This window comes from Pelodiscus sinensis, chromosome 3, assembly GCF_052426305.1.
Source record: "Pelodiscus sinensis isolate ZL-2025 chromosome 3, ASM5242630v1, whole genome shotgun sequence".
Taxonomy (NCBI): Eukaryota; Metazoa; Chordata; order Testudines; family Trionychidae; genus Pelodiscus; species Pelodiscus sinensis.
Window position 1 is genome coordinate 87,014,685 of NC_143054.1, and position 24,121 is coordinate 87,038,805.

Genomic DNA, 24,121 nt, shown 5'->3' on the forward strand with positions numbered 1-24,121 from the left:
AGAAAAGATAACCAACCTAGACCAACATTTTGTGAGGAATTATAGAATACAAATAGGAGGCATTGATGCAGTGGGGGAGAGAGTCAGATTGTTAGGATGGCACCCAGACAAGTAGTAAAAGCAGAGCAATGCTCTGAAAGGGGGTGTGGAATGTAGGGACTGAACTCAGGATATGTAGCAAAGATTACTTAAAACTGCACAGACACAGAAAAATATATGACTCAGAACAGATGCGACTAATTTACAGGTGGAATTTATGCAAACTAGACTGACAGCTTTAGACAGCGAAGTGACAGCACAAATGGGGCACGTTGGCCCCTGAGGGAGGTACAACAAGGAGGGTGGGGGGGAAGTCTTAGCAGGTGAAGCACATGCAGAAATGGCAACAATCATAAGTAGGAGCAACAGGGCACATGTGAAATACCAGTGAGACTTTCAGGCCCCATCAAAGGACTAGCATAAGATAGAAGAAAGGGTGAAACTTGGTTATTGCCCCAAAGTATGAGAAGAACCTAAGTGGAAAGTTGGGGAACAAGAAAATCGCTAAGAGGAACTTATGCTACAGCAAATGGAGTAGCCTAAGGAATAGAAGTGATAGAAGAATAAGGGAAACACTCAGAAAAGCCCATGACCAAGCAACTGACAAAGAGAATTTCCCTACCTTAATTAACCTATTTTATCCATTAATCAGGATGCATTTCAATATAAAAACCACTAACATGCTACAAGAATGCTCCATTAAATTCTTCATTTGAAAAACTTCAAATTGCTCGAAGACAAGACATTAAAGAGAAAATAATCTTATGGTGACCTTATAAATTCCTCCATTTCAAGTATATAGTATGAAGTATGCAACTGTGAACTCTGAAAAATATGACAGTCTTCAAATACATATTTTACAAATATGAGTAAACCTGGTTTCCGATGTGGAGGCACAGACTTAAAATATTATACAGAGCTGTCTCATCCATAGGTCAAACTGGGGCAGCTTCCACAGGTGCTGCTCTTTTGGGGGGTCCCCATCAGGCACCCCAACCGTCCTATGGATAGGAGGGAACCAGGAGATTATGGGATTGGCACAGTGTGACAGCAGGGGTTGCCTCCCCCTCATCCTCACTACTCAGGAGGTAGGAGCCAGAGCCGCCTGGAAGCCTGCTCCACTCCTCAATCTGCCCCACCCTGCTGGCCTCTCCTGGCCCAATGCACTGGGCTTCTCATGTGTTCATGCCCTGGGCTGGAAGGGCAGCACAGCAGAGCTGATCTGGCTGCCAGATAGTTCCCATTGCCCACACGGTGATGAGGGGGTGGAGGGCAACTGTTTGCTGTTGCTGAGTCAAGCCCCATAATCTCTTTGGCTGCACTGCTCTGGTGAAGGGAAAAAGGGGAGAGTGGAGCAGATGAAGAGCATGGCCCAAGCCCTGTGCCTCTCTAACGCAGCCCTGGATACATATTTACATGTTTTAATACTTATTTACAATCACTATTATCATTATCAACCTAAATAAGCTATGCAACTTGAGCTATGTCAATTGCATAGCTTAAGTTGAAATAGCTTATTTTGGCTTTTGGTGCGGTCTACACAACAGGAAGTCCGAGGAAGAGCACTTTTCCTCCAACTTCACTTACTCCTTGTAAAATGAGGGTTACAGTAGTTGGAGTACGAAGTCCTCCAGTCGACATTATTTTGACATTATGATGAAATAAAAGTTTGTAGTGTAGACGTGGACTATGTTATTTTGGAATACTTATCAGACCCCATCCTCGAAGGAATCCTGAAAACACTTTCACAAGACAAGTGTAGGGGCTTAAATTCATTAGTCTGCTAGACCCTAAAAATCATGGACTGAACATAAACAATGGATTTATGGCTTATCGCAACAATCTGTAACTAACCAATCCCCTCTTTCTGTCCTATGACTGCAGAGGTATTAATAAGCCATTCTACTTTGAATGGCTGATTCCACCACATGCTACCTACTTATGACAATGTGTCCCACCTCAATTTGCTGTGATGCTGGGAGTAGAGCCCTGTAAATCCACGGATATCACTTTATATCCATGGGTATCTGCATCCACAGATGTTGATGTGGAATATCCACGGCTCATTTTTGAGGAAGCGAATGCAGATACAAATTTTGTATCTAGAACCCTGCAAATTTGGGGATATCCACTTTATATCCATGGGTACGAGCGGATATAGAGGCAGATATCTATAGTTCATTTTTGCAAATATGGATGCAGATGCATATTTGTATCCAGGTAGGGATCTAGCTGGGAGGGTTTTTTCCCCTCATACCAGTATGAGTGCTCTGAATGGCTCAAAAGCTTGTCTCTCACTAACAGAATTTTGTCCAAAAAAAGATATTTCTTCACCCACCTTGTCTCAAGAACAAAAACATTATTGAATTAGTTAACAGGAAAAATAGTGTTAATCAAAATCCAAATGAGATATAAGAATGTATAAGCAAAACCAACTTTTATCAAATTCACAACTGGACAGAAATCTCAGAGGAAACCTAGATGTTGCAGGATATGGTACTTGATTCGCTAGAAGGCAATTTTTCTGAAGCAATACCAAACCAATGATCGAGTATAGTGATAAGGTGTTACTGGAATCCCTGTCATCTTTGAAAATAATGTAAAATGTATGCCTTATCAGTTGTCCTTACAAAATCCCAAAGCATTTTTTGCAAGAGGCATAGCGTTAACCCTAGTGTCCTAGAATAAGATCAATCTGAATAATTAAACCTTGCTTACTATAATTTGAATTGCCCTCTGGTTGCAATTCAAGCAAACAAAAGCTTAGGAACTATATTAGCACTATGGAAACAGTTTAGTGCTATTGAGTCTAGTCAATAGTTATAGTTTGTGAAAATTATCTCTTCACCATTTCAGTAAAAAAATCAATTATTCAAGGATCCCTGGTGAGAAACTATTTTCTGACCCTTATATTTCCAAGTACAAGCATCTTCTGGAACCATCTCTACAGGCACTGACAGGCAAAGACTGAGTCTAGAGCAGCACAATCAAAGATAATAAACTAATTACACAGATGTACCATTATCCCTCTTTTACAGATGGAGTGACTGACATACAGAAAAGTGCACTGACAAGTTCAGCACCACACAGCAAGTAATTTCAGCTTTCTGTGCCTTTGTTTAAAAAAAAATGGAGATAATGGTACATAGCCACCTTTATACAACACTTAGGGATCTATAAATTAAGAACACTGTAATTGTTGCCCCTCTTGGTGGGTTGGGACTTCTTTTGAAAGACCATATAACTGGAAAACCACACCAGACTCTGACCTGGATCACTGATAAAAAGAATATCATTAGGCTTCTCCACTGGCACCTCCTTGTCATAATGTTCACTTTCCCTCAGAGATTTTGGATAAGGAGTTGGTTATCTGCCCCAGTCCTTGAGGGATGTGCGAAGACCGTGGTGTCATCAACGGTCATATGGAATGTTGTTATTGCTGCGAGATGTACTCTAATTGAGCTCATGGAAAGGTGGGAGTGCTTAACATGCAGTAAGTAATCAAGGATTGTAGGCAAGAGGGGCATCATCCAATGATATGTTACGGGAAGCAGCCCAATGTACAAAACAAGACCATTTCTTAGTGTATGCCTTCCCCATTGCAGGGCCCTGTGTGGAGGAGCACCTCACATACCTGCTTTGAACACTGTAATTCTATGTCCATGAACCATCAAGGTACCACACTTTGAGGTGAAGAAGGAGAAATTGTGAGGGTGAGAAGCTGTGGTTCCTTGTTAGAACAGTATGCTCGGGTTGCATGGGGGTATGATCGGGCAATATAGGGTCATTCTGCGCAGGAGGGGAAACCATGGCTGCCGGGGTCAGCAAGGTGCTGTTAGGATAACCCTCATTTTGTCCTTCTGTATTTTGATGAATACTCTGTTGAGAGGGGAAAGGGAGGGAATGCATGGAGTAGGTGGTCATTCTACTTGAGGATAAGGGCGTCTCCGAGTGAGTGCTTTCCCATGCCCACCATGGAGCAATAAAGTGGGCATTTGTTGTTTGTTCTGGTAGCGAATAGGTCTAGAAGAGGGTATTCCCACTGTGCAAATATCTGTCAGAACTAAATGGTTGATCTACCATTCATGATCTTGAGGTGAGGTGAGGCTTTGCTTAGGGCGTCCTCTGTGGTGTTTAGGGCGCCAGGAAGATGGCATTCACTCACCGAGATGCCATGAGTGAGGCACCAGTTCCATAGTTAGTGCTATGGCATCCTTGCATAGGGCATGGGATCGTATCCTGCCTTGTCTGTTACAAAAAACAAAGACTGTGTTGTCGGTACATATTCTGACGTGTGTTGCAGTGATGTAGGATACAAAATGCTGGCATGCAAGCCAGATGGCCCTGAGCTCGAGGACATTGATGTGTAGCATCCTCTCTGCCAGGGTCCATAGACCCTGGGTTGTAAGGTCTCATGTGTGCTCTGCAGCCCATGAGGGAAGTATCTGTGGTGATGACCACTGTGGGTTCTGGAGTTTGAAAGGGTATGCCCGTTCATAAAATTGTATGGTTTTGTCCACCACAGTATTGATCTTTTTGCTGTGTCAGAGACTAACAGGGTTTTGGTCAGGGAGTGCATGTTGGGTTTGTAATTTGATCTGAGCCATCCCTGGAGGCACCTCAAACAGACAGACGCTGAGGACCATAGGATTGCAAGACGCCGTATGTCCCAGGAGTTGTAAACAGTTATGGGCTGTGATACAATATCATTATGCGGAGCAATTGAACTAACTCACAGATCCTCAGGAACCTGTCAGGAGGCAGGGGGGAAAATGTAACTTTTGCCTCTTTACAAATTTGTTCAGGGCCTTCAAATCAAGAATTGGGCACCAGCCTCTGTTTTTTGTTTTCCAGATAAGGAAGTAATGAGAATAAAATGCAGTCCTCTGAAACTCTGGGGGAATAGGTTCTGTAGCACCCAATTGTAAAAGATGATCTACTTCTTGTTGTAATATAGTCTCCTGAGAGGAGTCTCTGAAGAGGGACAGGGTGGGTGGATGGACAGGAATGGGATGGTGTATCTGAATGAAATTATCTGTAGCGCCCATCTGTCAGATGTAATGTTGCACTATTTGTCATAAAGTGGCAGAAGATGGTTAGTGAAAGCTTTCCTAGTATTTGGGACCTCTGGAGGAGGGAAGATGATTTTTAGTTTCTCGACAATGCCTCAAATGTGTTTATTGGGTTGAGGCGGATGGTTGGAAGCATTGGCCTGACTAATCTGTGCTGCTGTCTACCGCAGCGGCATTGTTGGTATGGCGGGTGGTCTTGCCTTTGCTATTGGTATGTGGACTGCAGGTATCTTGGCCTCTGGTATGGTTGGTATTTGTATTGCCTTGTCTTTGTTGCAGGTGTCTGAATGCCAAGGGAGCGTAATGTGGCCTGGGAGTCTTTCATGGAGTGGAGGACATCATTGGTTTTCAATTAAAAGAGCTTTACTCCCCTCAAATAGTAGATCGTCCACAGTCGATTGAATTTCAAGAGGGAAGGTGAAGGAATTGAACCACAAAGCCCGTCTCGTGACAACTGCCATGGCTGCTGTTCTTGTGGTCGTGTCCACTATGTCTAGGGCAGCTTCAAGGGCTGTCCTCAATATTGCCTGGCCCTCTGCGATAATCATTCTAAACTGCATCTTTTTCATCTCTGGTATATTGTTTATAAAGGTGTTGAACTTTGCATAACTGTTGAAGTCATATTTACTGAGGCGTGCTGTATAGTTGGCCACTCTTATTTGTAATATGGCTGAGGTATACACCTTTTTGCCGAGTGTGTCAGTCTTTCATTATCCCTGTTTGATGGCACGGAACAATTTTGCTGTTGCTTGTTTCTTTGCAGAGGCACATCAACTACCAGGGAGTTTAGTGGTGGACAAGTAAATAAAAACTCCGACCCCTTTGGTGGGACATAATACTTGCATAATGCCTTTTTGCAGGTGGGAGGGATTGAGGAAGGGGTTTTCCAAAGGATTTTGGCAAGTTCTATAATGGCTGAGTTAACAGGCAAGGCAATTTTTAAAGAAGGCGTAGCCTGCAGGATGTTTGTAAGCTTGTGTTGTGTGTCCTGCATTTCCTCCATCGCAATGTTTAACTTAGCTGTGACTCTCTTAAAAAGTTCCTGGAAGGGGGTGAAGTCTTCAGTGGTTGCCAAGGGTTGTGGCATGACAGCCTCACCTGTCACAGATAGTGAGTTTGTGTCTAATAATGTGTCTGGACCTAAATCGGTGGACTGTTGTTCATCGATTTCATTCTATTCACTCTGTATTAGAATGGATTGGGATAGGGGAAAAAGTACTTTTAGGTCTTATATGGCCTCTTTTTGTGATATTGAGGTCATGGGCTCCAAAACTGCCATGGAAGTGGATAAGGGGGTGGTGGTATCCATGGGTATGGATCCGGGGGGGCCATGCCCACGTTGGTAAGGTGGGCAAAAATCGGCATGAGACAAATGTCCTGATGATTCTGTGCATGGTGACAGATGGGATGAGAAAACCCCTGGCTCCTCATCATCATCACTTCATAACAAAATAGGTGATGACGTGTATTTGGATGGTGCTGAGTAAGATAGTTTGTCAGTGCTTAAAAACGGAGTTAAAAGTTGAGAAGACCACAAGGTTCCTTGGATGCCGATAGCTAATGGTAGGAGTGAAAGGCACCAAGGCTAATGATGTTGCAAGCAGCGTTGGCACCTGTGGTATTCTAGGTGCCAAGCACGCAGTGTGGGAAGCTGCTGTGGTCAGCAAAGGTGGGGAAGTGCTGATAAGACTGCCCCGTCAGCTGTTGCGGTGCCGTGGTAACCACTTTCAGCATCGTGATCTCAGGCACTGTGCTGTTCGGCGCCGTATGTGTTGCTGAGTTCTGAGGCAGGCACTGAATGGCCTATAGCCTCCGTATAGGCACCATGTGAGGCACATTCGTGGGGAGCTTGGTCAGCACCAGAGGTGCCCAGCTTATTGTACATGATGAGATGTGATTTTTGTTGCCTGCCTCTCAGTCAAATGCTGTTTAAGAGAGTGCAGATCTTGTGGAAGAGAGGTGGTGCGTTTCTTTAGTGATTTCTTTGGTTTGTCTCTCATCATTAGTAATCTGCTGAGAGCCCAGGTCTGAAGAGTGTTTGCCCTTCTCAATTGTGAGCATTTTTAAATGAGTGGTTCCTATCACTCCGCATTCATGCCTTAAGTTTAGCACAGTGTGGGCAGTCCCTTTGAACATGGGAGTCCCCAAGGCACTTAACGCATTTTGCAAGGCTATCATTTGTGTCACTGCAGTCTGTGCTGAGTTTAAACTCCAGTGAACCTATCATTCCAGGTGATCTTAAATGGCGGGAGAACCAATTTGGGGTGAATGGCGCTTTTTTTAAGAACAACTAGAGAGAAGAACTTGGAGTTAACTAATCATCTATTCTACAGAGAACTATTGAGGAATGAAGAGCACTGCAGAGGTCCATCTTGAGCCAGGGACGGTATGAAGGAACTGAAGGGAGGGTGGCCCACACATGCACGGTAGTGCAGGATGGCACTGTGTGCCTCACGCCACCACGCATGTGCGACCCCAATGTGCTGCTAGGAAGAATCCTCTCTGTGGCCCTGGGACACTACAACACCTGCTGAGGAGCACCCCCAGGGATGTCTCTTGAAGATCTGAAATAAGCCAATAGCTAATGCCTAAGGAACAATCAGCTGGACTCTACTTCTGCAACAGAATGACGGTTAGATTGTTGGGCTCAATGGGTAGTGTTCAATGGCTCAATGTCTGGCTGGCGGTCGGTTTCAAGTGGAGTGCCCCAAGGATCAGTTCCAGGGCCAGCTTTGTTCAACATCTTTATTAATAACCTGGATGAGGGGATGGATTGTACCTTCAGCAAGTTTGCAGGTGACACTAAGCTAGGGGCAGAGGTGGATACATTGCAGGGTAGGGATAGAGTCCAGAGTGACCTAGACAAACTGGAGGATTGGGCCAAAAGAAATCTGATGAGGTTCAACAAGGACAAGTGCAGAGTCCTACACTTGGGACAGAAGAATACCAAGCATTGTTACAGGCTGGGGACCAACAGCTAAGTAGTAGTTCTGCAGAAAAGGATCTGGGGATTACAGTGGATGAGAAGTCGGATATGTGCCCTTGTAGCCAAAAAGGCTAATGGCATATTAAGGTGTATTAGGAGGAGCACTCTAACAGATCTAGAGAAGTGATTATTCCCCTTCATTCGGCATTGGTGAGGCCACATTTGAAGTACTGCATCCAGGTCTGCCCCCTCCCTCCCACTATAGAAAGGAGGTAGAAGCACTGGAGAGGGTCCAGGGGAAATCAACCAAAATTATTAGGGGGCTAGAGCACATGACCTATGAGGAGAGGCTGAGGGATTTGGGCTTGTTTAGTCTGAAAAAGAGAAGAGTTAGGGGGGGATTTGATAGCAACCTTAAACTTCCTGAAGGGAGGTTCCAAAGAGGATGGAAAGAGGCTGTTCTCCATTGACAGATGGCAGAACAAGAAGCAATGGTCTCAGATCACGGGAGGGGAGATCTAAGTTAGATATTAGCTGTTACCTTTAGTCTTGACTAAAAGAGTGATGGGATTATGAAGAGAAAGGGCAATAAATGTATATTTCATTTTAGGTAGAGCCAAAATATTATTTTAAATATCTAAACATTAACAGGAATTTTAAAGACAAAATAAAAGGATGTAACCATCATTTAACAAGCAAGTTTCTTCTACAACAGTGAATACTCAGTCTTGTACTACTTACAGAAAATAAATGCAGTATTGTACCTCTTTCAAGCAGCAATGAAAGTAAAAGGGAGTTACTCACCTCGTGCAGTAACGAGTGTTCTTCAAGATGTGCCCCCCCGTGGGTGCTCCACTCTAGGTAAAGGGTCGCCCTGAGCCGCAGATCGGAGCTCTGTAAAGCAGTTTCCCCCATTGGGCCGCGCATGCCCAGGAGGCGTCTTGAGCCCTTCCCACCTCCTGCAGCGCACGGCCAAACCCCCTCCCTTTTAGTTCCTCGTGTCTGCCCGAGCAATTTGGACTCTGAGCAGAAAGGAGGAAGAGAGGGTCGTGGAGCACCCATGGGGACACATCTCGAAGAACACTCGTTACTGCACGAAGTGAGTAACTCCCTTTTCTTCTTCGAGTAGAGTCCCCCGTGGGTGCTCCACTCTAAGTAACTACAAAGCAGTATTCAATATGTGGTTGGAGGGAGCCGGAGTCAGTGTCTGGCAGTGGTGGAGAGCACTGCTGTGGCAACTGCTGATTTGTCCCTGAGTTGTGGAAGGATAGCGTAATGTTTTGCAAAGGTATGGTTTGAAGACCATGTTGCTGCCCGGTAAATGTCTCTTAAGGGGACATTGCTCAGAAAGGCTGTAGAAGCAGCTGTCGCTCGAGTGGAATGCGCTCGTGGTGGGCGCTGTAGTGGTATTTTAACCAGTGTGGCACTTAATTATGCATGTCGATATCCACTTTGAGATTCGTTGTGATGATATTGGTGTCCCCTTGGATCATTCGGCGATGGAGATAAAAAGTCTTTCAGATTTACGAAATGGTTTTGTTCTTTCTAGGAAGAAGGCCAGAGCCCTCCGGATGTCCAGAGTATGCAGGCTGGCATCCTTCTGTGAAGAGTGCGGTTTTGGGAAAAAGGAAGCAAACACGATCAGTTCGTTGAGATGGAATTCTGTACAGACCTTTGGCAAGAATGTAGGGTGGGGTCTAAATATGACCCTATCCTTCGTGAAAACTGTGTAAGGAGGTTCTGACGTTAATGCCCCAAATTCACTCAACCTCCTGACGGAGGTGATGGCTAAGAGGAAACGGACTTTCATAAAAAGAAAGGGAAGTGGTATTGTTGCTAATGGCTCAAAAGGAGGTCTTGTGAGGTAGTCCAGAACAAGATTTAGGTTCCATAAGGGAGGTGGGGCCTTATATGGTGGGTATATGTTGTAGAGTCCCTTAAGGAATCTCTTCGTGATAGGATGGTTAAAAATGGAAAAGCCGTCCACCGAAGTATGAAATGCTGCTATTGCGGAGAGATGTACTCTTAGGGTGTGTCTAGACTACAGGGTTTTGTCGACAAAGTGGACTTTTGTCGACAAAACTATACCTGCGTCTACACTGCTGCTGAGTTCTGTTGACATAACGTCGACAGAACTCAGCAGCTTTGTCGATGGCTGTAAACCTCATTCTATGAGGAATAACGCCTTTTGTCGACAGTTCTGTCGACAGAAGGCATTATTGAATCTACACTGTCCTTTTCATCTACACTGTCATGTCGACAAAGCGGCTTGCTTTGTTGACAGAACTGGATGTAGTCTAGATGCGCTTTGTCGACAGTATCTGTCGACAGAACTTCTGTCGACAAAAGCCTGTAGTCTAGACATACCCTTAGAGAGAGGAGATTGACAGTCCTGATGTTTTAAGGTCCAGGATGTAGTCTAGGATGATATTTAGTAGGGAGACACAGGGTTCCACTTTGGCTCACTGACACCAGTGACAGAATCATGTCCATTTCTGCTGGTAGGTTTTTCGAGTAGACTGCCTCCTGCTATGGAAAATGATGTCTTTTACTCGCTGGGAACAGCAATCTTCTATCTCTGAGAACCAGAGAGAAGCCACGCTTGAAGATGCAGGGTACGGAGTTGTGGACGCAGTATCCTGCCGTAGTCCTGAGATAGTAGGTCTATCCGGTATGGTAGAGGATGGGGAGGCTGGACCGCTAACCTGTGAAGGTATGGGTACCAGGTTTGGTGAGACCATGACGAGGCAATCAGGATGACTAGGGCTTTGTCTCTCAGGATCCTGCGTAGAACTCTTGGGATGAGCGGTATGGGGGGGAAAGGTGTAGTGTAGGGGGGCTGTCCATTTGATTAGGAAGGCATCCCCCAGAGAGTGTTTGCCAAGTCCCGCACGTGAGCAGAATCGAGGACATTTGGTGTTCTGGGTAGAAGCGAAGAGGTCTATAGATGGCCATCCCCATTGGTGTAAAACTGAGTTTGTGACTTCCGTATGTAACTCCCATTCGTGATCTAAGGTATAGTTCCGACTCAAAGAGTCCGCTTTGGTGTTGTTCACCCCGGGTAGATAAGATGCTAAAAGGGTGACTTGGTTGCAGATGCACGAGTTCCACAGGCAAACAGCCTCCGCGCATAGGGAGCAGGAGCGGGCTCCGACCTGTTTGTTTATGTAGAACATCGTGCAAATGTTGTCCGTTAGGATGCGGACTGTATGACTGGCGATGTCGGAGACAAAAGTGCGCACAGGCTTTCCTTACTGCCCTCAATTCGAGGAGATTGATGTGTAAGAGTGTCTCGTTTGGGGGCCACCTGCCTTGAACTTCACGACCGTCCATATGTGACCCCCAGCCGAGCAGGGAAGCATCCGTGGTGATTTGGATAGTTGGTTCGATTTGTTGGAATGGAACTCCCGCCAAAAGATTGTTTGGCACTGTCCACCATCGTAAGGCTAACTAGTGGGAAAGTAGTCAGAGAGACTGACAAGGAGCTCCTGTTTGCTCCGTCCGCTGACAAGGGCGGTTAAAGAGGAACTGGAAGGGAGGGGGTTGGGCCGTGCGCTGCAGGAGGCGGGAAGGGCTCGAGACGCCTCCTGGGCATGCGTGGCCCAACGGGGGAAACTGCTTTACAGAGCTCCGATCTGCGGCTCAGGGCGACCCTTCACCTAGAGTGGAGCACCCACGGGGACACTACTCGAAGAAGATCTTAACATTTCTTACAGGTACTGTCTTATTGCAACCCGGGTCTCTGCCAGCTCTTTAAATAGCTCCCTGCTGGCTTTTGCTGCAGTTCAGCCAGCTGTTATCAGAGCTGCAGAACAGAGTGCGCCCGCTTACTTTCACCTCTGCTTTCAAACCTCATCCTGGCTTTGCTTATGAAAGGTTAGAAGTAAATTATTGTTGTAAGCAGAGGAAGAGTCTCTTGTGAAGACAGCAAATCAAGACAAAGCAAAGAAAAATCTAGAATAAAATACACTAGCTAATCTAGTGGATTGGCCTTTTGTTTTCTGAATAAGAATGATATCTCTCTCTTGAAATGTGAATTACAGTCCCTGTTTGGTAGCAGTTGGATAATAAAGGTGAATTATCAGTAAATAAAAATGGAGATTGCCTATCTCCTAGGACGGGAAGGGACCTTGAAAGGTCATTGAGTCCAGTCCCCTGCCTTCTCAGCAGGACCAAATACCATCCCTGATGAATTTTTGCCCCAAATGGCCTCTTCAAGGATTGAACTCACAAGCCTGGGTTTAGCAGGCCAATGCTCAAACCACTGAGCTATCCCTCTGCCAAATGTAAACTCCTTCATAGATTGAGTTGCCCTCTAGCTATGAACACATTAACAAAAATATAGAACATTTTATGTTACAGAGACTCACAGTTAAGTTTTCCAATCTTAAGAATAGCAATTAGAAAATCAAATTGCAATGCTAGCATGAAAATGCCCCCGTAGGAGGACAAAAGGGAGATTAGGAGTCTTTCTACGGAAATGGCAACATAAACAAATACCACAAATGATTATAAGCTTCAGAGATTATGTTAGCAACCTGAAAAAAAATTATACTGAGATAAAATTAAAGCAGCCAAATCAGTGGTACTTCTTCAAACTGGCAAGAGGGATACAGAGCTTCCATTCCCAAACTTAAAAGGCTTCAACTACTGGCAAAAATACTCATTCCTATAACCATTCAGTAGTGCATAGTTCATGAGCAGGCCTGTTACCAGGAAGGGGAGGCAAATAGGGCAACTGCCCCTGGATCCAGCAATACAAAAGGACCCAGTGCTCTCCATGGCAGCACAGCACACTCCGGGCAGCACGAAGGGCTGCCAGGGACCGGGGGGGGTGGGGGGGGGTGGGAGGGTGGCATTGGCACTCTCCAGGTGGCGCTAAGGGTTGCCTAGTACCCATCCCTTCTGGCGGCATGGAGCAGGGCCCCCGCAAACTGTCAGCCCTACTGTTCTGGAGTATTCCGCAATTACAAACTTTGTTCAATAGTAACATTTATAACTGATTAAACAACAACATCGATGAGCTTTAAAAACGGTTGGTTCAAAGAGGGCAGAAGATGTAGCAAGTGCAGGGAGAAAGATATAGCTAAATATTCATAGCTCATATACAAATTTATATTAATGCAACTTGTACTGGCATCCAAAAAATAATCAGTTAAATTAAAAAACAAACAAACAATGAATTTAGTACTTTTTGATGTTGCAGATTATCAGAATTAGGAGACATCATCCCTGATCCACAGAAGCGATAGAAAATTAGAAATAACGATGTGAAGTCTTAGTTCAACAAAGCACTTGCACACATATGAAAGTCCATCACTATTCAGCAACGTAAATAAATCCCACTGAACAGTGAAGTCAATGGGACTTAAGCATGTACTTAAGTATTTTGCTGGCACAGGGCAAAAAATTCCATGCACTGAGGGAATATTACAATACATCTGACCTGAAAGAATCAACTCTAGGAGTTGATTCTCTCAAGTCTTGGTTTCCTTACCAAGATTTAGTTGGACATAAACTGTAAGGCAGACACTTTCTGACTAAGAAATTGATTGAAACCATCAATATCCTATATTTTAAATACAAACTAAAACTATATCAAGGTAGCCTTGAATGCATTACTGTATACTGTATCATAATGGATAATTTTATTATCGGGAAATGTTTTAAAAGGATCTGCATGCTGTCAAATTAGCGACAATTTGCAGTAAACGTATTATAACAAAATCTAGGTTAGCAAAAAGATTGATCTTTTCTGTTTAATTACTTCTGGAAGTATTCTGTGCATGGAAGTTTAGTAAGTACTTGATTTGCACAGGAGCAGAGTGGAGATTAATGGAGCTGTTTACATGATACAACTTCGTATTTTAATTTCCTTTCCCTTTGCTACTCTAATTTGTAGAAAAATATACTGAAAAAAAGAAGCCATTGTGACAGAGGTCAAATAAATTATGAGGAATACTCATATTAAATAGAGAATAAACTAAAAAAGGCCCAACAGCATGGGCCCAGTCTAATATCCAATTCATAAAATCAGTTGAATAAGCTATCATTACTCATTAAATGTAGGCTAATGCATGACAATGAGCTGATTTGACTAAGAAAAATCTTGCCTCCTGATTGGCTGAAGTCAGCTTTGTTGTCAGTTCTTCCCTCATATTTTCCAACTGCTGTCTAAGCTGATTCTTATCCCCTTCCAGATGTAGTTTCTCCTTTTCAAATTGCTGCTCCAGCTCCTTAAGAAAACACAAAAACAGAAGAGAAAAATGACATATCTTCTTAGCAGTTATTACATTTTAAAAATGTACTGTATTAAAGAAAACCAAAGGGTATTTTGTCCTTCAGAAATACACTGGAAGATTTGAACTCCTATAAAGAACTTTCTTCTCCCTAAAGAATTATATTATGGGTAAGTTTTGTCTCTCATGCTGGAGATCATGATTTTTTGTATATTTTCTAATCCACAACACTTGTTGATAAGATAAAGGAAGAGTATGTAAAACCTCCTTTTAGAATACCATCATTACTTAGCAGTGAATTGGCCCAAATCATTAAAATAATGTAGACTCTCAATCTTGTTTGAGGGCTCCACTAATTCACGATCAAAAGAATGTGTCAAATATTAGTGTTACATTTGCTAACACGATATTTAGGTTTTATATAAAATGCCTAAAAAGAAGCTATAAAATCTTAATTGCTATGCTGATAGGTCAGAATGGCAGCTGAGCTGCAGCTGGGGGGGAAAGAATAAGTAACTTCGTTTCATTATAAAACTAAAAACACAGCAAATTTACTTGCCACACACCTCTATAATAGTATTCATGAAATGAAAATGTATATATTTGATAACCTACTTTTCACCCCTCCACCTCATACTTACCTTTTTTGATTATAATTTGGATGGGGGGCAGAGACTACATCTATATCCACATTTATACATCATTTTGCCTAAGAAGGTCCTGATTTTAATCAGGGGCTCCAGCTTGAAGAGTAACACAAACATTACAAAATGAAATATTAACAACAAATAATAAATTGCATGTGTGCCTTTCTGTATCTGTCAATCTGTGATTTACATCACTGTTTCATAAACATGCTATATATGTTTGTGTTGGGATCTTTACTCTTTTAAAAAACTGAAGTTATTTTTAAAACTAGTTTCTTATTAATATTTTGGACACAAATAAAATAAAATGGAACATTAGTCCAGTATATAATAATGCAACATCACAAGATTATTTCAAAATACAAAAACGTAAGAGCAGCAAAATGAAAATTACTTCAACAAGACTCCTTTAGTACAAAATCCTGATTCATTCCCAGAATGGTCCATACTAGGGATGTTAAATTGTGGTTGACTAGTTGATAAGGCACTTCCACATTCCTCCTCTGAAATGTGCAATCGCCCCCACTGGGATCAGCTGTGTGGCAGCTTCCCCTTTGAAATGCCGCCTTGGGGTTTCAAAGCGGCAGTGCCACACAGCTCGTCCCCGGCTCAGCTGTGCAGTGCTGCTGCTTTGAAGTACCTCTTTCCCCTCCCTTTGCTGTCTGTATCACAGAGGCAGCAAGGGTGGGGGAATCGATTCGTCGACTAGTCCTTAACATCCCTAGCCCATACTGCGTACTAAATGAGGTAGAGGTTTTGTGGAAAAAATAGCAATGTGATTACATAATTAACAATTGTATCATAATAAAAATGTACAAAAGGGTCAAATTAAGGTTTCATAGGCAGTCTTCATTCAGAAATTTCTTTCTTAAAATACAGGTATTGTGGATGTAATTTCCTAGTTTCGAAAAAAGTAAAATGAAAAAAAATCCATTATATGGAATTATACTAACAGGTTATATGGATCATTAGTAGGATTGACTCTTTAGGTATACAGCACATATGGGTACTACTTCATCTATCAGAAATAGTAGGCTGTTATCTCTTACTTTGACCATGCACTAGAGGAGGTGAGATACACATTTTGCCAGTGGGTTTTAAACATATTTATTGACAGCTGAGGAAAGGTAAGGTTCAGGAATTGTGCGCTCCATTCTAGGCTCCATATGGAAATAGTCTAATGGACAAAGGCTCTTTCTGCCTCTGTTCCTCCTATATCTTACCTTGACCCAGTCCCCTGCTTCTTCCTACTCCTATAATCTCCTTGTCCAGCATACTCCAGTCTCCCACTTCAAAGACCTCTCCAAGTCCCAGGCTTTGCTCCCAGCTGGGTTCTCAATCTGAGACTCTGTCCCCACATTACCTCCTAGTCCCTTTTCCCAGCCAGTCTCAGTCCGCTCCTCCCTATCCTACTGATTCTTTGTCCAAGGCTATTTCATGATAGCTCAGTTCTTGTTCCCACTGGAGGAGAGGAAGTGGCATTTAGAACACCTATATTCTTAGTTCCGATGCCCAGTGTCACATTGGTCACAGTCATTGCAATGAGAATCCTGCTCAGTCCCAGCATCCCAGAGATGGAGCATGCTCAGTGCAGATGGAATCTGAAGAATTTTTGCTGAAAATTCTAACCAGTTTCTACTGAATATGTGCCAATTGTGATCTTTCAAATACTTATATAAGTTATAACTTGTCTAAATTTGGCATCTTTTCACTGAATAAAAAAAAAAAAAAGCACATCCCTGACATTAGGCAGCACTCCTGACAATTTTCCATTCCCTTCTCACAAGTATGAAGATCCTAGGGCTTTTCAAGAAAACAATTTTAACTTCTTTTTCTTTAATATTAGAAAACATACATTTTTCCATCTGATTTACAGAACTGGTTGATTTTTGTTGTTGATAAAAGTAAAATAATATTGAGCCAGAGATAGATACAAGCATAGCCAATTCAAACTTCAATCTATAAAACTGAAAAAGTTATTAGCAATTGAAAACAGTGCCAAGGTGATATTAAATATTGGTGCTACCAGCTCTGCCTACAACACACTCAAAGATACAATTTATAATTAAAAAATTCCTTTCAGTATGTATTTCACCAGTCACTTATACTTGTCACTATGTTTTCCTTTTGCCTTTGCTCCCTTTCACTATCTTCCTAATTTCTTCACAAAAGTATATGCAGCGTCTGCCTTTCTCTATCCTTCCCACAATGTACCTTTGCAAAATGTCCAGCTGGTACTTCCCGTCTTACAGGAAACTTGAGACAGGTACTACCTACAAGGACAGGCCTGGGCAAAATATGGCCCATGGGCTGGACCCAGCCCACAAAGCTACTGGATCCAGCTCACGGACGCAGCAGAGAGCCCCAGGCAGGCTCCCGCTTGCCTTGCCCCTCCTGTGCGCCACTAAGAAACAAGACTGCTGGGCAGTTTTGCTTTAAAATCTGTGAGCCCAGAAGGGAGGGAGGAAGGCTTTAGGAGCTGCTCTCTTCCCTAGCACAATCCCAATGGCCGGTTTTGGGCCAAAAACTGGCCAGTGGGAGCTGTCTGTTTCAATAACTGGCAGCCAAGAAGCACCACACCCTCTCCCCTCCAGGGCTCATAATTATTTATAGAGTAAATGGCTGCAGCCTGTGTGAGGATGGGGCAGGCAGGGCGGCTGCTTCACGAAAGTGCTGGGTTGCTGGCTGGTAAGTCTCCTGCCCACAGCCTGCCGCTGACACCCCAGCCCCTTCCTCCCCCAATCCTCTGCCCCCCACTCTATATACCCAAATCCTCTGCCCCACTCCTGCACCCATACCCCTCCCCCAGATCACTGTCCCCTCCTACCCTATCTCATAACCAAAACCCTGCACCTCAATCTTCCTATACCCCCTCCTGAACCCTAATTCCCTGACCTAGGTCATAATCTAACCCCCTGCACCTCAGTCCAGTGCCCCAGGTCACAATTACCTTCTTCACACCGAAACCTCTTCCCTTACCCCAAGCTCCCTTCTGCACCTAACCTCCACCCAGACCCTATACCTCCTCCATTAATATCATGGAAGAGTGTGGCCCTTGACCACTTTCCAAATTCTTGGAGTGCACCCCCCCCATCAAAAATTATTGCTCACCCTTGTACTAGGGAGTAGTTCAGCCGCTATGCTGACTCAGACCCTAGACTTTGCTGAGACTTCTTAATAATTTGGTCCACAATGAGTGTGGACATATGTGATATAGACACAAGACCAAAAACTCATTTCCCAAAGTTGTTTGTACTGTTTTAGCCAAGTTGGTCCCATGATATCAGAGAGAGAAGGTAAGTGAGGACTGGACCAACTTCTGGACCAACAGTTTCAAGCTTCACAGATTTCTTCAGGTGTAGAGAAGATAACCAGAGTGTCTAAGCTAAAAACAAGTTGGTTCAATTGCTAAAGGAGACCACTTGAAATGACATGGGTAATTAAGGGTTTGCAGACTGTGGGGTCCATTACAAATTATTGTAATGAGCCATAAAACGAATGTCTCTGTTGAATCAGTTACCTCAATGATAACTATGTGGGTGAAAACAGGACATCACCATGCTCTCAAATGAATTCATACAGGAAACTTTTTAGCTTGAAGTTCAGCCTAGTCCCGCAACTCTAGATTTGGAGCTCTACTGAAAGCATTTTCCTTCAACCCTGTAACAAGCAAACACTATTGAACAGCTGGAGCTTCATCTCACTGAGGCAACAGAAAAAGACTCTCAGTGACTTCACTGATATATGGATTAAGCCCATAGTTCTATCTCCAAGACCTGTGTATGGGTGAGGAGAAGCTATCCTGAAATTAACTAGGTGCTCAATGAACACCACATAGTGCTCTTACATCTTGTCAAAGGTATGCTCACTTTTCCACTAAAGTTTAGAGGGTAATCTTTAATGTACTATTTTTCATAACCATAAAGATATAACTACAGCTTTGTTGATGCTGTATACATGTATTTAAATCAAGAAGCAAGTTAGCTAACACAGCTAGGTTTGCTACCGGTTGCACCTCTATAAACCGGAATTCTCTGGTCGGGCAACATCCGTGGTCTGGCTGAACCATGGAAGTTCCAGGATCCAAGAGTCCCGATGCGCTGGAGGAGGTGGGGGGCCAGGAGCCCAGCATGGGGGGGAGGGGGGGAAAGAGAGACAGGAGACTGGCATGCAGCCCAGCTGGACTGGAGAAGAGTTGGGGGTTAAGCCCGGTGCAAGGATGAGGCAGTAGGGCAGGGGGTGGGGTCAGATATGGCTTCCCCTGGTCTGGAAAAATCCCTCATCCAGGACCAGTCAAGTGCTGAGAGGGCCAGAGAAGTGAGGTCTAACCTATATACCATCCTTAATTTGACCCTATTTAGTTTAGGAATTGCAGTGTGCATGTTTCTATATGAAAGGACTCCAACAGCTCTGAAATGCCCTTTGTTATTCTTCACAAATGCAAATGTACTACAGTCAAAACTTCTGGGAAGACTAAGGGATGAAATGAATGAAACAAGGAAATTAACATATGCAATCCATATGCATACACCATGTTCCCATAGTTTGGCTCATCATCCTTTATTCCTTGAAACATGGTTTGATTTCTTCCAAACTTACCAGCTGCAGTTTTTTCTTTTCCTTGGCAGCATTGCTATGTGCAGTCTCAAGCGCAGTGTGGTGTTTCCAGGCCAATTCTTCCAAGGTCTTAGAATGAGCCTCATTTAACTGTGCAGCCTCCCCTTCCAATCTTGTTTGTAGCTTTATCAGCTCTTTCTCATAATACTCTCGTTGTGTTTCCCTCACTTCATTTACCTTCTGTAAAAGCCAAACAACAAAAAATTCCAAATCACCTATTAAGTGTTTGTCCATTTCAGTAAAGAGAAAAAGAAAAAAAAGGAAGCTCTAATGAAGTTTTGTACAAATACTCTAAAAAATTTCATATGTATGTAGCATAGAATAAACATCTTTAAGCCAGAATACACAAAGAGGAGTTTCAATTAGGCTATGTCTAGACTACATATACATATCTGTATATTAGGCAGATCGAAAGTACAATGAAATGGGATTTTAATTTTCCGCACTTCATTTGCATTGCATCACAGCATTCTTTTGAAAAAGGGTATTTTGAAAGTGAAACTGCAATCTAGACTCAGCTCTTTCGGGAAAAAAAAAAAAACTTTTAGAAAAATCCCGTACTCCTCAAAAAAAATATCCACTTCATTTGCACTTTTGAGCTGCCTAATTTATCTCTCTCTTTCAAAAGAGGGTTGTCTAGACATGCCCTTATAGACTAAGTAAAAAAAGTTAAAATCTGTTTTCTTTTTTGCTCTATTTTATCTGGTAAAGAAACAACAGGCAAATTTCAGATCTATAGGCAATTTTTAATTCATTATTCTCATACATTATTCATTATTATTTTTGGAAACCAGTCCTTTTTCTCTCTTATTTTAGTAATGAACTAGTGCTGGTGTATAGTAAGGCAAGGAGGAAATTCCTTATTATGAAGCCTTTAGGGCAAAACTCAAAAGAAGTTTGTTAAGAACATAAGAATGGCCATCCTGGATCAGATCAAAGGTCCATCTAGCCCAGTATCCTGTCTGCCAACAGTGGCCAGTGCCAGGTGCCCCAGAGGGGGTTGACTGAAGACAATGATCAAGCAAATTGTCTCCTGCCATCCTTCTCCAGCCTTTGACAAACAGAGGCCACGGGCACCATTCCTTACCCCCTGGCTAAAAGCCTTTTATGGACCTAACCTCCAGAACACAGTTAAACCAGTAAATGTTTCTGATTTGCATCACTTTATATGTAACCTATATCATCATGAGCTTAATTAATGGGACCGGAAAAAAATAATTAAATCATCTTTATGAAATAGCTCAAGTTTTAATTTTCTGTATTTACCCTGTCATGGGCCCATAAAGTATCTGCATGTACATTTGCAGGGATTACTGATTTATATTTTTTCTTTGACCTCAGCCTCATTCCCATCTCCAATGAGGCATTCTAGAACGTGAGACACATTGGAAGAATAATGGCAATACGCTTCAAGAATTAAGCGACACAACAGATGCCAGAAATCAATATGATTAATATTGGACCTAGCTCCTCTCTGTCTTCATCTCAGCTGAAACTATCACCTTCAGCTCTGCTATGCACACAATCTACATTAAGTAACGTGAAAAGTTGGCAGTGTAATGTGCTACCATGGCTCTAAAAGAGAGGTAAAGGTATTTCTGAATTCATTAACATTTCTGATTAGAATTCTAAGGCTTCTATTTTAGTGGTCTAAAATAAAAAGAATAAGGTGTTTACCTTTTCCAGTGCCAGAATCTGCTGCCTTTGTCTTTCATCCAGAGTTTGTGTTTTGTTCTGCAATAGATTTCTTTCCTCTTCCAGCTCAGATAGTTTCTCTTTTAATCTAGATTTTTCTGATTCTAAATCTCTTATTGTAACTTCCTGTGTCATCTGCGTAGCTTGAAGAATCCCAATGTGACCTATAAAAAGAAAACAGCCATTTAAAATCTCATATCTGAAGATTATTCACCTGTAATAGGAGTTCTTATAAAAAGACTACATATTCTTATCCAAGTGAAGCAGCTGTGACTTGAACTTTCTTTCAGTAGTCCCCCATTGGAATGCTCTCCTGCCCCTCCCTCACTATCCCTGAATGTTTTGAGGGCAAGGGTATTAAATGGGGGAGGAGGGTGCATAGTATTCTTGTCACCTTAGATCCTTTTGCTGCCTCTCTGAGGTTCCAAGTTAATTAGCACACCCCAGAAAAACGTGAGGTAGGCTGAAGTGTATATGTAGAGAATACATCTCAAATATTTCCAGTTACTGATGAATGATCCTTATTTCTTTTTCAAGTGGCCTGAGTACATTCTCACTCATGGTATAATTATATAAGCAGTACCACAATCTCTGTTACTTGAAATGCAGTGTCCTAACTGAATAATGTTTCTAGCACTGCATTACAAAACTGAGATGCTACATCTTGTGAATAGTGCTTTGTGAAAGTGTGACCAGAGCTCCAGATTTTAGCTCTTCATGTTTCTAAAAATGGTGATAAATTTGAGATATGCCATGGAAACCATATTTTCTCTTTAAAAGAGCAAAACTTCGTTTGTAGCTTTTCACTATACAAAACAAATTTCTGTTGTACAAAGCCCAACCCATTTAGACAAATGTGGAAATGTAATTGTTTCCTTTATTAGTAGTATCCCCAAATTTTTGGTGACTTCTTGACATACAAGGTATGAAGCTTTGTCTCATCTGAATGAGTATGAGGGGTTTATAAAAAAGAGAATACTACTAAGCTATTGATCTGAGTCAGGTTAAAGTCCAGTACAACTTTGGAGGGGAATTTAGGATGTGATGGAAGAATTTGTCCCGGTGCAAGACAGTAAATTGTGGAAAAATCTCATAGGTGTAGCCATGTTAGTCTGTAACTTTAAAAACAATGAGCAGGCCTGTGGCACCTTAGGGCATGTCTACAGCAAGGCTATAGTCAAATTAAGTTATGCAACTTCAGCTACATAAATTGCATAGCTTAAGTCGAAATAACTTAACTCAGCTTTTGGCACTGTCAACATAGCAGGAAGCTGAAGGAAAAACACTTTTTGAATTCCCTTACTCCTCATCCATTCCTTAACTTAATAGACCATCTCATCAATGGACAGTCTTCCACACGTTCTAATCATCTGGTCTTGCATAACAACATTTCAGCTATAAGTATCACCCCAATGTAGCTGCTGAAGTGGCTGTCCAGGGTGCTGCATTACAGGAGTCAAATGAGGCCACCTACAATAAACTTTCCAACCCAGGATAGTAATTGTCCTGGGTTTTGACAGCTTCTTCTAGTTTTTAGGAAGGGATCTGGAAAAAGTGGCCAGGGACCAGTAGCATCTGGGATAGAAAATGGATATTATGACTTGCTAATTAGAAACCCTTAAGCTGGAGTGAAACAGAAGAGGAGATCTTTCTGCTTAAGTTATCAAGCTCTTTCCCTTTTCTGTCTGATGGGATGAGGTGTACCTATTTTCTTTTTGTTCTTGAGGCAGCTACCGCAACAACCAGTGAATTAAGAGCTGGATGTCTACAAAAATGAAAACCCTTTACATGACAGTTGATAAAGCTTGTCCAACACTTTTGAAAAACAGTCTGACCCATTTCAGGAACTAATTATATATTCGTGACCAGTTGCAATAAACCTTCCAATAGAGTGATTTTTGTTGTTGTAGGAAATATCTTATTTTGAAATAGTAAATTCGAAAAATTATTTCGAAATAATGCATCTACACACAAAATGCATTTCAAAATAGTGTTTGGCTATTTCGAAATAGCGCATCCACGCTGAGTGGACGCTGAATCGCATTTAAGAGCGGCCGGAACCAGGGCCAGCAAGGCATCAGGTCAGGAGTTACTTTGTGTGGCTGCTTCCTGATGCTATCTGAGGCCTGTGCTTAAAGGGACCCTCCACCCCCACACAGCTGGTTCTCAGTTTCCCTGCTTGCTTGTCTACCTCAATAAGGGACATCAAAGCATTTTGTCTCTGCATGCTCTGGTTGCCCTCACTCGGGATACCACAGCACTCTGCAACATGGAGCCAGAGCTGCCCCTGGGCACTCTGGTGTTTCTCGTGGATGTGTTGCTGTGAGCCTGGCTGCACTTTCTGTAGGCTGCCATCTGGGAGATCCAGTGGGTGGGAGGGTGTTAGTATCCAGGAGGCTCTGCAAGAGAACTTCCACCCTCAGGAGCAGTAAGAGCCTCCCTGGTCTTCCCCACTGGGGGCTTGTGCCTCATTCCTCCCTCACATCCTTCCACTTATCCCTCCCTAACCCCTCTTCATAATGTCAAATAAAATACATGTATTTTCATTAACACAAACTCTCTTTATTTAATAAAACTGGGGGTGGGGGATGAAACTCTGGTGAGACTGGGGAAAGGAGGTGGGAGAGGGGAGAGGGAAACCTGGGAGGAGGAAGCCGGAAGGGGGAAGCAAGGGGAAGAAGGGAGAGGGGAAGTCTCCGGGACTGGATGGCATTCATCCAAGGGTTCTAAAAGAACTAAAATGGGAAATTGCTGAGCTATTATCTGTGGTTTGTAATCTATCCTTTAAATCGGCTTCCGTACCTAATGACTGGAAGGTAGCCAACGTGACACCAATATTTAAAAAGGGCTCTAGAGGCGATCCTGGCAATTACAGACCGGTAAGTC

The 24,121-nt window shown here is 42.9% G+C and overlaps 1 protein-coding gene across 10 annotated transcripts in view; it reads right to left on the reverse strand.

The window, feature by feature from the left end:
* FAM184A (family with sequence similarity 184 member A) overlaps positions 1 to 24,121 on the reverse strand; it is a 186,934-nt gene that overhangs the window by 89,618 nt on the left and 73,195 nt on the right. For all 10 annotated transcript variants that reach the window (XR_332068.5, XR_012902649.2, XR_332069.4 and 7 more), the window contains exons 4-6: positions 21,218 to 21,399; positions 19,523 to 19,720; positions 14,151 to 14,273 (exon numbers count right to left, since the gene is read on the reverse strand). Coding sequence is in view for 7 of the 10 variants with exons in the window: in XM_006123068.5 (XP_006123130.3) it covers positions 14,151 to 14,273; positions 19,523 to 19,720; positions 21,218 to 21,399 (503 nt within the window). In the remaining 3 variants the exon portion in view is untranslated. The remainder of the gene's footprint in view (positions 1 to 14,150; positions 14,274 to 19,522; positions 19,721 to 21,217; positions 21,400 to 24,121) is intronic.